Here is a 14,316-nt window from a genome sequence, read left to right as displayed (position 1 = left end):
TTCAACCAGCTCTCCACAGGGTCCTATTCATCCACCCCAACCGGCTCGATCTGGGTCCTGTTCATCTAGCAGCAATGGCCTCTACCCCCACGGAGTCCTGTTTACCCAACCCCCACCGGGAATTGTTCATCCAACCCCCAACAACGCTCACTATTCATCAAGAGGCAGCAGGTTCGATCGGCTTCAGTTAGCAGCAGTAACGAAGGAATCACTCAATCGGGTTCAGTTAACAACAAGGGATCCATCGGGGTTCAGTAACGTAGCTAGTGCAATCGCTCGGGTTCAGTAGGCGAACATCTCGCTTGGGTTCAGTTAGAGCGCAACGCCTCGCACACACGCGCGTACGTGTACGAGAGAAACATGCAAACCTCCGTGCATCGCTCGGCCCCGACCACACACCGTAAGCGGGAACTCCCTAAAATTTTCCTCGCTCTTGCTTCTACCACGATTTTTTTCGTTATGGACGACCCAAAAAATGTCATGCAGGTGCGTCTCAGGCCCGCCCAGGACGAAAATCCCATTTTCTGTCATAGAAGTAGGAGCCCACCACATCTATGATGATACCGGGTTTTGTCATAATTATCGTCATAGAAGTGTCATAAGTATGACATTTTTTTTTCGTTCGGCGCAAAATGTCACGGATGTGTCTTTTTTTTATAGTTCAGGTGGCTTTTTCCATAGGGATTTCGTTTTAGAATTTCCCTCTAGGCATAATTAGCATGTACTGCACACATATGTTGTGAAGTGTAATCTACTACCCTGCTAACATACAAGAACCAGTAGTTGTGATATCTCAGAAGAATGTCTGCTCCTAATTTTAGGACAATATCTAGATTATAGAATCATATCAACATAAAAATCTTGGGTAAGCTGTCCCTTTCATGTCAATCGCACAAAAAAAGATGGGATGCAGCCAGTTAAAAGTGTATAGATGGTTCAATTGACCGCGAAGTTTTTTCACAACCTTGGCATGAATTCGAATTTGCATCGACCAAAATTGTAATGTGATGGACCAAAAACATAATTTAGATGTACTACATGAGATCAATTCGTTGACAACATGAATGCAAACACTTTAAGGTTCTAAATTCTTTTATGGTTAAAAAGTTAATAATGACGTCTAATGTGCATGAGAATACTAAGGAGTATGTTAGACATGATTGTGTTGAACTACTAGAATTACATGCATCCGTTACAACGCACGGGCAATTAACTAGTCGACAATGAAAGTGTGATACCGCACATCAAAGATGATGATGTATTACCGGAGTAGATTTCATATAGCAGCTTGTTGTGTCAAAATTGCATAGGAGCACTCGGCAACGCAGCTCACTGCAATCATACCCATCTAGTTGTCTCGGGATCAACACCCACTATATTGGCCTCTATGCATTGCGTTCATTTATTGACCCGTATCTCTATCTGCTTCCTTTGTCTATTGGCCACTGTTAGACTAGCCACAGTGGAGAGTAACATACACTAGTAATATACACATATCCCTAGACTATGTTACTTTCATAGTGGGTACTAACATAAGTGTGATGTCATGCAAAACTTCATTTATTAGATTATAGACTCATATTGTATTGGTATGTGTGATGTTACTCATAGTATGAGTAATTAGCTAAGTTACCTAAACTATATTTCTCCTCATTAACTCATTGCCACATAGGCAAATTTGCCGAGTTGGACTCGATATTACTGCTGAAGTTACTCCCACTGTGGCTAGTCTTACAACCAACTTGCCAGCTGATTCATCGCTCCATTTATGAGTGACGAGCTGTTTCTCCGGCACTGTTGTTTCACCACACAGTATATTGCCAATACATTTATGGAGTCAGTGTAATATTTCACTTACTTCGGCTCTCTGATTCTTGTACATGTAGTGACTTTCTTGCCCAACTTATCCGGTCTGTCAGGAGCTGCATCCCTATGCGCGGGTCCCATGATCTAGACCTATGTTCAAACCCTCAGGGCATCTTCAATGCAGCGGTGCTTACATATGCGCTTAAGATACTGTTTTTTTTTCGCAAGCATCGGCGCTAGGAGCAGGCGCTAGGAGATGGATTTTGTACGTGATTTCTAAGCGCTGGACTCCTATGTTGGCATCGATGCCCAAAAAAGCACAGGGAATAGCTTGGAAACTGCCACACCTATCAGGATTTAATTCCTAGTGCCCCTGCCTTAGCGTTTGCGTTGTATTTGCCCTTATCGTAAAAAACGGACGCACTAATGCGGTATAGAACGCAGAACCATTATATAGGCACAAATCCAAATACTGATTTCTAGGAAATTATGTAAATAAATTCGAGAGATTTTTCAACACATTTCATGTTTTTTATCTTAAGTGAAAAACTGAGAACGTCGTGGTAATAGTTCTATAAACATTTTCATAATAATCTCAGGCTTTTGCTGAAAATGTCAGGAATTATTCTTTTCTAAAAAAATCTGAGAATTTAATAATAAAAATTCCGAGAAAGGTGCAATTCTTTTTTGTGATAAACTTCCAATCTAGGTGGTGCAATTAATCGCACAACCAAAACTAATGTATGTTTTCACACACACAAACGAAATTGCTATCCTTTTTACAGTGCTTCATCCTTGTTATTGTTATTAAATAGGCGTGTACCCAAAGTCTTTGTGATTCAATATTTCACTGAAATAAGTTTTATGAGAGACAAAGTCTTTGTGATTTAATACTTCGTTGAAATAAGTTTTATGAGAGACATTATCTTGAATTAAATAAGTATGACAGCTTTTTACTATGGGTCTGTATAGGACACATCTAGATGTGACATATTTATGTCACATCTAAATTGATTTTCACTTTGTTTGTGGTATCTTTTTTTTAGTTTTTTTGTTTTTTGTTGCTGCATTATATATTTGTTGAAGTTTAGATGTGACATCCTTAAAAAACATCTAGATATGAATTAGATAAACTGTTAAACGAAATATCCCCAGAGGAACCATGAGTGGGTTTGATTTTAGAGGAGCGCGTCGCCGTGTGCTCCTCGTTCGCGTCCCTTGTTGTCTGTCCCATTCAATTCAATAATTGAAAACGGCGTGAGGAGTGTAGTAGTATGTGGGTCTTGAACATAAGCATAGACTGTAAGCTTGGTAGGTAGCGGCGGAGCCATGGCGGACCTTGTGGTGGGCATGGCCAAGTCGGTGGTGGATGGGGCGCTGACCAAGGCCCAGGCGGCGATCGAGGAGGAGTCGAAGCTGCGGCAGAGCGCGCAGCGCAACCTGGTGTTCATCACCGGCGAGTTCCAGATGATGCAGGCCTTCCTCAACAACGCCGACAGTGACCGCCTGGAGAATCCGGTGGTGCGGACCTGGGTGCGGCAGATCCGCGACCTGGCCTACGACGTGGAGGACTGCATCGAGTTCGTCGTCCACCTCGACAAGAACAACAGCTGGTGGCTCCGCCTTCTCAACCCCGTGAGCTGGCTCCTCGCGCCCTGCCTGGATCTCGCCCCGCTGCCGCTCGACGAGGCGGTCGACGAGCTGGACCGGCTCAAGGCCAGGGTGGAGGACGTGAGCAGCAGGAACACGCGCTACAGCCTCATCAGCGACTCCGGCTCCAAGCCCGCCGCCGCCGACGACGACAAGCACGACCCGGCTTCCTCCCGCGATGCCGTCGGTGGCGCGACGGCGTTCAACAGGCTCTTCGAGGCGGCGTTTAGAACCACCCAAAAAGGGGATCTCACCCAGCTGCTCCCCAAGAAAGACCATGACCTCGGAGTCATCTCCATCTGGGGCACCGGCACCGGAGGCGGGGAAGATCTCGGGATGGCATCCATCGCCTGGAACGCCTACGTTGATAAAGGGACCTGCCAAAACTTCGTATGTCGCGCATGGGTGAAGCTGATGCATCCCTTCGATCCCCACCAGTTCGTCCGGTCTTTGACGGCTCAGTTCTACGCAGCCCCCTCCTCTCCCGGCGAGGAACACGCGACCTCCGTAGGTGGCGTACGAGTCCTGATGAAGATGGAGGCCGCGGGAGGAGAACCTCTCAAGGATTTCGAGCAGCTTGTCATGAACAACAGGTACCTCGTTGTGCTGGAGGGCGTGTCCTCCATGGCAGACTGGGATGCTATGAGGAGGTTCTTTCCAAACATGAAGAATGGCAGCTGCATCATCTTGCCCACCCACCAGTTCGAGGTAGCAAGCTTGTCCGTTGGACATCCATACCAAGTGCTGCATCTCAACCAGATATCAGCAGAGCACTCTGTTTACGCCTTCTTTAGAAAGGTAATTAAGCCTAGCCAGAACCTCATCAGTTTTTGTTTCTACTGGTTAATAGACTAATTACACATTTAGTGAAGTCCTCATTTTTTTTATTAACTACAGTAATATATATAACTACATATGTTTAGGGATCTCCATATGATGTGGATCAAGGCAGGGAAATCCATAATGCACCCGCCAGCAAGAATGTATCAGCCGGCAACTGTAAGGAGGAAGCAGCCAAGAAGTGGATGAACAGGCATCCTCTTGTTGGACGCGAGTCGGAAATGAAGGATCTTGCTCTAAAGATAATTAATGCACGGTACAAGAGCTACCAAGTTATGTCCGTGTGGGGAATAGCTGGCGTTGGAAAATCAGCTCTCGTCAAGAACATGTTCTGCGACAGAATTTGTATAGGCACCCTATTCCAGAAGTATGGTTGGGTGGATGTATCACATCCTTTCAATTTATGGAACTTCTCTCGAATCTTACTTTCCAGTCTTGGTTCTGAGTATCTTCAAGCCGGTGAGACTGAGGACTTGTGTACGATGGGAAGCAGAAATCCCATTGTCGAGTGTCGTGAGATTCTGAAAAAGCATAGATGCCTGGTTGTTATTGATGGACTGCAGTCCACAGAAGAATGGGATCTCATAAAAGCTAACTTGGTATCAGGGTCTAATCGTCAGAATGTTATCATCGCCGTTACAATTGAACAAGAAATGGCCTCTCATTGCCGTGGAGTTAAGGGAGAGCTCGTGTTTAATGTCAAAGGTTTGGAAGCTGACACAGCCTTTGAACTCTTCAAGAAGGTGCATTTTTCATAAAATAAACTTAATTCTATTCATTTTACTTCCTTCTGTCCAGTTCCTTGTATGCATGTTTGTATGAAGTTACTTGACTCCTCTCCTCGTATTTTATTACGCAGTGCTATTATTTTGTTGAGTACACTACTTGTGCTACATTGTTTTCATTTTTCATAGTTGTTGATTTGTGTCATAGTATTCGTATTGTACTAATGTGGAATGCACTCCTTTTATAAGTACAAAATGGTAAACTATAGATCTACTTTGAATACTAAATTTCTGTCATGTTAGGTATCTGACATATTAGAAACCTTAAAGCTCTCTTGTGATTTTAATGAATCCCTGAATTCACTGGAATGTGCTATCCATGTGGCGTCGATGTTGTTGCGGTCCCAAGCTAAGGGGGCATAGCACAATCGAAAAAATGTATTTTTTTAAGAACAATGGATCATGTTGACGTTCCAGATACATATAACATGCCATATAATTCATATGTAATTTATATCTGCACTTGTGAAACAATCATAATATATAAATCCTGCATAGTTCTTGAAAGTAGTGTGTGCCAAGATTCACAGTACCATTCTCTATTTTATTTTCCCATATGTCATTGATTTTCAAGGAAAAAGTGTACAACACTTTCTTTTTCTATCTGGTCACAAACCCTGTAATTTCTTTTAATTAGACTAATTTGAACTCTTTGTACATATTTCTTTCAACATGCACACATCCCACCCACCTCATCAAAGGCCCACCTCAACAAGCATGGAAAAAGTTTTCCATTATATTATACTAGTTATATTTAATAAAATATTTTTCAACTATACTATAATAAAATACAATAGATAATATGTATTTTCAGTTTTCATTTGTATATTGTTAATACAAGTATTAATGTTCCATACTACAAAATCTCATTGAAATATAATGCAACTGATTCCCGCAGCAACACGTGGGGTAACATTTAGCATATTAATGATGTAGTAAATGTTGTTACTGTTCCCGTAAACAATTGATTTTGGATACAATATTTGGTGAAATGCTCGATATCTTCCATTTCTATGATCCCCATTTTTCTATTATTTTCTCACCGCTCCTCAGATCTGCCACCATGTGTTTGTTTCAGCGAAGCCCATGTAACACATGGGGTCACATCTGATATCCTCGGTGTCTCTAAACTTTCTTGTAGATAAGTTGATGTATTTCTTTTTTCTAGTTTGGTTACAGTAGGTTGCTTGTGCTACCTAAATAGTGAAATTACTCTCCTTTGTCTTTTTTACTTCATGGCATCATAGCATTCAAAACTAAGATATACAATGCATTATATCTAGCAATCAATATGAAAGTTCAGTGTATTTTACTTTGGCACTCTGACTGATGTGAATATAAATTTGTTTGAATAACAGGTATCCAAGAAGAGTGAAGTCGCAGAGCTACAAGAACTTACGTCACTATGTGGTGGACTTCCGAAAGTTATAGTGGAGATAGCCAGCTCATTCGCCAAAAATACAGATCGATGGAAACATACACTTTCTACCAAAAATAAGTTTATGCTAGAGCTCGAGAACAACGGAGAGTTTGACAGTCTAAAGGGTCTGTTTGGTTGGATGAATTCATACTTCCGCAAATGCCCAGATTCTCTCAAGCCATGTATCCTGTATCTACCAATTTTCCCTCGAAACCAGCTCATTCGGCGGAGGCGACTAGTAAGGCGGTGGATTGCTGAGGGTTACTCCAGGGACAGCCATGAAGAATCTGCAGAGATGACTGGGGAGAAACAATTCTGTGACCTCATTAATCTGAGCATAATCCAGCAGGCATCTGCGTTGGGTTTGGGCGGCACAAGGATGGTCTTCTGCCAAGTCAATGGCTTCTTTCGTGAGTATATTGTCTCGCGCCAAATGGAAGAGAACCTTGTGTTTGAACTTAGGGGCAGTTGTGCCTTAACCACCCAACACACAGGGCGTCACCTTGTGATATTAGAGAGCTGGGTCAGAGATAGAATTGTGTACGAGAGCATTGACTTTTCACGCCTCCGGTCACTCATGGTGTTTGGAAACTGGAAATCATTCTTCGTTTCTGAAAGTATGAGGCTTCTTCGGGTGCTTGATCTAGAGGGTGCATCAGAATTAGAGTATAGCGACCTCAAGAAGATTGTGAAGTTGATGTGTCGCCTCAAGTTCCTCTCACTGCGAGGATGCCATGAAATCTGCCATCTGCCGAGTTCAATAGGAGGTCTGAGGCAGCTTCAGACTCTTGATGTTAGACACACCTCCATAGTCACCCTGCCGGTGAACATCACCAAGTTAGAGAAGCTGCAGTACATCCGTGCGGGAACCACTGCTCCAGCAAATGAAGCACCAACACCACATCATTTAGTGCCCCAGCTGTCCAATTGCTGTGGTGGTCATCACCTGGTTGGTGTTGTGATGCCTCCAGGGATTGGGAAACTGACTGCATTGCACACACTTGGTGTTGTCAATGTCAGTGCTTCAGGGACAAAGGCCGTCCTAGAAGATCTCAAGAAGCTCACCCATTTGCACAAACTCGGAGTGTCTGGCATTAACAAGAATAACAGCAATGAGTTTTTCCGGGCAATCTCAGTTCTTGTCCATCTGGAATCACTGTCGGTGCGGCTCGAGGACAACAATCAAGGTTGTTTGAATGGTATACCGCTGCCTTTGGAGGGCTTGAGGAGCCTTAAAATGCATGGGCTTGGAGACCAGTTGCCAAACTGGAGTGGGCAGCTCACTATGCTTGCAAAGATGGATTTGGAAATAGCCAAGTTGATGGAAGATAATGTCTCCCCGCACTCAGAAGGTGCGACGCCAGAAGGAAGAAGGAAACCAACTAGGGGTGTCATCAAGTTCCTAAGCGAGCTACCAGGATTATGTATTCTACGTCTTCGTGTCGATCACCTTCAAGATAATCAGCTCGACTTGTCTGTCATTACTAATGACCTAGAGGAAGACTCTTTCAAGAAAATGAAGATCTTCGAGATTGCTTGCAACTCCAGCTTAGAAGTTAGTTTTGGAGAAAAAACAATGAAGAAACTTGAGCAGCTGAAGGTCAACTGCTCTAGTGGCTCATCGTTGTTAGGCCTGAAGCATTTACCTGAACTCAAGGAAGTCTTGCTCAAGGGTTCCAGTGATGAAGCACTCAAGGCTGATCTCATCGCCGTGCTCGAGAACCACCCAAAGCAAAAGAAACCTGTTGTGAAGTTTGAGGAACTATGAGAGCCTCTTCGTCCTGATAGTTTGGGAGGTCAAGGTGGTCATTAATCTTGTTGCTGGTTTACTCTTGTAGCACTGCATCTTAGTTGCTCTGATTTCAAACATCAAACCTGGGGCCATATACTTCCACAGCAGTCACATTAGGCACTTGGCAATTAGTTATCCTAAGATTAGCGGGTGTCTTAAACAGCTAACTAGAGACAACAAGGAAATGGTAAATGACGAGTAGGGATACATTAGCCATTTGGTCGCCCCTGAACCATCCATGACTCTGGAGTGAAGGCCGTGAAGGTAATGATGCTTTTCTCCTATTTTGGCCAGCTTTAAATTTAAAGCGCGTTCTGAATGTTCAGAAGTTTCAGAGTCCTTTAATAGGAAACACTTAAACAAATACAGTGTTATTTTCTTATTTCAGTTAAGTTTTCTCACCTTCATGTGTGGATCATGATTCGTACAATGGTGTGAGATGATGATGTTGGTTGTCAAGAAAGTACAGTGCGTAGTTGGTTCTGATAGAACATACGTACAATTTTATTAGAGATCTCCAGTACGTTTAGTTGAATGGTATACAATCACTCCTTAAAACAGTTTTTCCATGGCCACATGACCACATCCATTTGACAGCCACAAAAAATAAATACAAGAAGAGTTACATTTTACTCCCTCTGTTCCTAAATATAAGTCTTTTTTAGAGAATTTCAATATGGACTACGTACATACGGAGCAAAATGAGTGAATCTACACTCTAAAATATGTCTATATACATCCGTATGTAGTCCGTATTGAAATCTGTAAAAAGACTTGTATTTAGAAATGGAGGGAGTACATTGTAGGAGTTGTCAAACAAAATTAGATTGGCACTCTTCTTCGCTTCCTCCCTGGGAAGGCACTACCTTCATGTGTACTACCCTGAGCACGCTTGTAACAAAATGAGGAGGTATTTGTGATTCCCATGCAATTAGAATGGAGTCTTGTTTTGGCGTAACACTAGGACCTCTTGTAAGTTCAGCAAGTGTTAGACTTGGCAATTCCTTCTTGATTGAGACATTAGTTGTACTCCCTCCGTCTGAAAATATTTGTCTTAGAAATGGTTGTATCCAGACTTATTTTAATTATAGATACATCCATTTTATCCATTTTTAGGACAAGTATTCCCGGACGGAGGGAGTACAAGGTATCATGCTAAGTGGATCAAAGCATAGTCCATTATATCGACTGGATGGTCTTGGTCTATAGGCATGCTTGAGTGCACACCACATGCGGAGAGGTTTCTTTTAACGTATCTTAGCACCTTGTCCAATATCCAACGCCAAAACCAAAACTGGACATTAAGGTTCATTCTCAACACATCCGCGAGTATATTTGTTGCAACAAGTGTACCTGGCACATTGTGTAACACCTTGGCAAAGTCATCTGCTAATTGTACTAGCCGTGGATGTTCTGGGGGTCTACACTCCCAAATGCCAGTGTCTTGAAAAGGTACAGCTCATCACAAGACAGATCACTTAGAAAAATAGGTTTCACCGATCCAAAGCAGGCTAGTGTTTGAAGTCTACTTAAGATGATGATCTTGGAAACAAGAATAGTCCAATCCTACAGTCAAGAGTGTAAATAATGAGTATACTCTTGCTTAAATTCCCTTTTGTCCTCCCAGATTGACCATGGTTGAATAGCAAGGCAACTTTTCGAAAATGGAAGCAACTGTAGTAACACCATCGATAGTTGTAGCTTTGAAGAACTTCTTAAATTACTCAATGAAGCATCCAGTGATTGTGCAACTTACTCGGCTTGATGATGGCTGGCGGTGGTGTCGTGGTGAGGACCATGACAGTGCTCCTGCGGCCATGGGTGCCGGTGAGGGGTATGGGCCATGAATGTTCATCTTGGTTTGATTATGTTATGACCGGCATATTACGGGCTTAGCCCAGTTAGTTGTGGCCCAGTTTATCTTATCGTTATTAGGGGCTTAGCCGTTTCCTAGTTTATCGATCGCATCTGCCTCCCGGGTCGCTCCTCCAGGCGACTCCGGAGGCCTTCCCAGCCGCCACTCGAGAGGCCACCTGATCCTCCTTCCTCCCGCCGCCGCCGGAGGACGCCGCCGGCTTGTGCCCGGAGGCCGACGGCGGTGGCGGGGGCTCTTCCTCCCTCCCGCGTCTCAGGGGTGGCGGGGCCCCAACATGCGTGGAGGTGTGGCCGATCTAGAAGCGGCGGCGATGACTTCGACGGCGGCGGCGGTCGGCCCTGCCTCGGGCCACGGGCGGCGGCTGCGGCGGCTGGCCTGGATCGGGCGGCGGTGCGATGCGGTCTTCGTCGGCATGTCATCTGGCTTTAGATCGGCGACGGCGTCGAGGGCCTGGTGGACTGCTTGGCGGCACATGGCAGATCTGTTCTGGCCGGTGTAGCTAGTGGTGGTGGTCATCTTCTTCGTCGGAGGTGGCCGGCCAGAGGCTTGGTGATTCGATCTCGAAATCCATCATCTAGTCCCGGCTGCGAGTTGGGGAGACATGGTTGCCGGTGAAAACCGAGCCGACGGCAGGCGATGGCGGCGTTCTACGCCATTACTAGGCATCGTCGTGTAACTACTGTCGACCCACTCGTGCTGCTCTGGGGAAACCCCAGGACCTGGTGTTCCAGATCGAACGATGGCGGCACTACGGTGTCGTTTCTCTCTTGGGAGCATCGTTTGTGGAGCAGAGCTGGAAATCAGAGGCAGGAGGTGGAGCAGCTTCGTCTTGCGCGAAGCTTCGGTGGAGATGTCAAGTCATGCCTGACTGACAGGTGCTATGCTTTGTCATGCCTGGTCGGCAGGTGCTACGCACGACAGATCTTTCAAAGACTTCAAGCTGTGTCGGCTGGTGGTACTTGGCAGCATGGTGCTGAGGTGTATCAGTGGCGACCGCGACGTGCTCAGCTGTTTGCGCGCAGGGAGGAGGTGCCGTTGGGCGCCATGGTGGCGTCGACGATAGCTGGACCGAGCAAGGTTGATGTATTAGTACAGTTCTGAAGATGGAGCAGTGGCAGTTGGCGGCGGCGGCCTATGAAAGCAAGCTGGACCGATGAGATCCATGCCCGGCAGGCGTCCTGGATGGGACCTCAGGTCTTAGATGTTAGGTTTGGCTGCGATGTCTGTTTGGTATTAGGCCCAGGCTATCTGCGCCCCTTCATCAACTGGATAGGTGTAGCGACAGTTTGTTGCTTAGACGGCGGCTTTAGTCTTACTATTGTATTACTTTGTAAGGTCTTGTGAGAATAATTAATAAAGTGGTTGTATGCATCGCCCAGATGCAGAGGCCGGGGGTCATCCTCCTTTTCTAAAAAAAATATAAACTCGTGTAATGACCTGTTTTGGGATTAAGCAAGAAGCAATCATATTTGCTTGGCTTCCTTAGGGAGCCGGGAGACCTAACCCTAGCCGCCGCCCCTGCGCTCTCTCTCTCTCGCGTGCACACAACGACGGCGCCCCAGCGCCGGCGACCACGCCTTCCTCCACGCCATCCCTCCTTCCACCCCTACAACCTGAGACCATGCCTTGGTAGGGATCCGGTTCCTACCAGATTATGTGGTTTGTTCTGTGAGGTTTCAATTTTGTTTTGTAGGTTTTGAGATTGCCATCAGAAGAGGGAGTTTAGTTCGGTCTCATTCTCTGAGAGTTGGTAGAGAGCTGATCTTGGTTTGATTATGTAGATTGCTTTGCTTATTTATTTTTAATTAGGTCATAGGCGATGTTCTAAACCTCTGATCCATGTAGGCATCATAGAAACCAACAACTGAATTCCCATTTTCTTTGTGAATGTATGATTTTTTCCTGCCGTGGTGCCAAATTTTGGCAGGCATCTAATGTACTCATAGTGGTAAGTTGTATCAACTAGATCGATTACATCATTTCATAGTGTTCCCTTCATTACAGCTCGTCAGCATGTTTGATTTTCTTTATGAAATACTCCCTCCATACCAAAACATGTCTCAACTTTAGTACAACTTTGGGAGTAGATGGATTGATCTTTGATGGGTGCCAATACTGGAGTGATACATCCTTATCCTTCATAGTGCTACTAGCTATCTGGTTGGAGGAGTGTTTTGCTGTTGGTAGTCTGATCCAGTTTGACCAATCTTTGCAAGGTTCTTCCGAACCATCTTTGACATTTTGAAGGGATAACTTCTTATTTCTTTTGTTAGTTCTTGGTAAACAAGATCCAATCAGGTTCCACTTTTTTGCAAAAAATAGTTTCCAAGACAAGAAGATATATTTATCTTCCTGAAAGGAAAATTGTAATTTCACTTAGAAATACGAACAGTTTCCATTAGCAAATTTGGTTGTATTTTCATATGCTTTTCTTCCGCGATATATTAATGTGATTACCGAGTTAGGCACATTTTTCTGACATTTCAAACCTTTATGTACCATCACAATGCTCTGGCAAGTGGCAAGATTGTCAATTTATTTTGATCATAGATCATTGCAGTAAAACCTGCACAAAATTATAGTAGAATTTAGTCACTGAATCATTGCTAATAGCTAGCATCTGAATGGGAATTTTGTGTGAGTGAGAACAAATGGTTGTTGGACTGAAGACAGCAGCAAACAATTGGTCTATTATTGAACAAAATAAATTCCACAGAAACCCTCATCATTTTTTTTGGGAGCAAAAACCCTCATCAGTATTCCCTGTGCAGGCCGCCTGTGTCCCCGTCGGACGAAGTGGTGAGTGTAGCACAGAGGCCCATATTTTGCTGGGCTCTAACAAGCTCTTTTTTCAGTGCTGTAACGGGTTTTGGATTGAACCTAGCAACAGCCAACATGCGAGTGTTTTTTTCACTCTTATTTTCCCTGTGAGTTTTCACGCAAAATTTGTGGCCCAAAATCTTGCAAACAAGCTGTTGGCCAGGTGTGAGGAGGAGGTGTTGCGATTCACTTTAGCTACTTTTCAGTCAGCTGACTTTTCATGTTATGGTCAGTCGATTTTCTGTTCGTTGGAAGCGCTTTGAGATCTGTGTTGTTTTCTTTTTTTTTTGGTTTACTCCTGTTGTTGTTATTTTTTTTTGAGAATTTTTTCATTCATATCACGAATCAGTACAAAGTATTTGACCCTTACAAGCACACTGAGACGCAAACACAAAGGACCATGAAAATCTAGAGTACCCTAAGACAACCATAACACAAGAAGATCTTCGGAGCCATGTGTCATAATCCCTGAATCTTGAGAGAAGACCCCTGCAGCAGAAGGATCTGCAACCAGTCGCAAACAGGTCATCATCTTTGACCACTGTACAATTGTCGCCACACTGCTTCCTCCTTTCTTGACACCAGCGCTGAGAGGGCATGGACATCAATCCAACACACCTGCAACAGTCGTCGCCATCTTTGGCTTTGAGTACCGCGAAAAGTGTCCCTTCCAAAAGGAAGAGAACTCGAGTCATCCGACCGGTCGAGCACCGCGGCTGGGCCATCCGCCCGAACAAAGCAGGATCTCCCACCAGTATCAGCACAGAGGAAGGAAAAAAAACACCAGCAGCAAATCATACCAACAAGGAAGAAGAAAGGTCTTCGTCTCCCTGCATCCATCGCCCATCTGAGGACCCAAACGGCCAGTGCCGATGGACCTCCAGCCACCATAGCCCGCGACCTCGACGAGATCCGGGGATCCCCAACCTCGCTGGCTCCTAGACGAAGGCAAAAGCCTCGCCTGACCGCGAACGGAGCCCGGAGAAACTTATTCCGACGCGACACCACCGCAACGGCCTCGGCAGCGTCTCCCTCAACTCTAACCCTACCACACACCCACCTAGCGAACAGACCCGAGGTTCACCCTCCCTCCCGCCGCCGGAGCGGCCGACGGAGAGAGAGGGAACCGGCGTCGTCACCGGCGGCGCGCAAGGGAACCTTCGTCGCCTCCCTCGATTGCCTGGAGCGATCCTACTTGACGCCCTTGTTTCTGCTACTCCTGTTGTTGTTGTTGGGTTGGGCTGTGTGGAATCGATTGACCCCAGTCGAATTGCTTCTTGGGCTCTTTTTTGTTCTTCTGGGTTGTGCTTTTCTTTTTCCTTTTCTT

General features: G+C 45.0%; 1 protein-coding gene across 3 annotated transcripts; it reads left to right on the top strand.

Annotated features, from left to right (window-relative positions):
* Nucleotides 1–3,055: 3,055 nt before the first annotated feature.
* Nucleotides 3,056–13,174, top strand: LOC119363236 (disease resistance protein PIK6-NP-like). Of its 3 annotated transcripts, none has more exons than XR_005173865.1 (4): nucleotides 3,056–4,254; nucleotides 4,380–5,039; nucleotides 6,440–8,557; nucleotides 12,941–13,174. XR_005173865.1 is itself a non-coding variant. In XM_037628551.1 (3 exons), exons 1-3 carry the CDS (start codon nucleotides 3,136–3,138, stop codon nucleotides 8,267–8,269), a joined length of 3,609 nt encoding a protein of 1,202 aa, XP_037484448.1. In that variant the 5' UTR covers nucleotides 3,056–3,135; the 3' UTR covers nucleotides 8,270–8,694. The 3 variants fall into 3 exon arrangements, 1 of the variants encoding a protein (XP_037484448.1); XR_005173864.1 differs by lacking the exon at nucleotides 12,941–13,174 and adding an exon at nucleotides 9,410–10,293; XM_037628551.1 differs by lacking the exon at nucleotides 12,941–13,174 and having other exon boundaries at nucleotides 6,440–8,694.
* Nucleotides 13,175–14,316: the final 1,142 nt, after the last annotated feature.

Source organism: Triticum dicoccoides, chromosome 2B (assembly GCF_002162155.2).
Source record: "Triticum dicoccoides isolate Atlit2015 ecotype Zavitan chromosome 2B, WEW_v2.0, whole genome shotgun sequence".
Classification (NCBI taxonomy): Eukaryota; Viridiplantae; Streptophyta; class Magnoliopsida; order Poales; family Poaceae; genus Triticum; species Triticum dicoccoides.
This window is presented reverse-complemented; position numbering and strand designations above follow the sequence as displayed.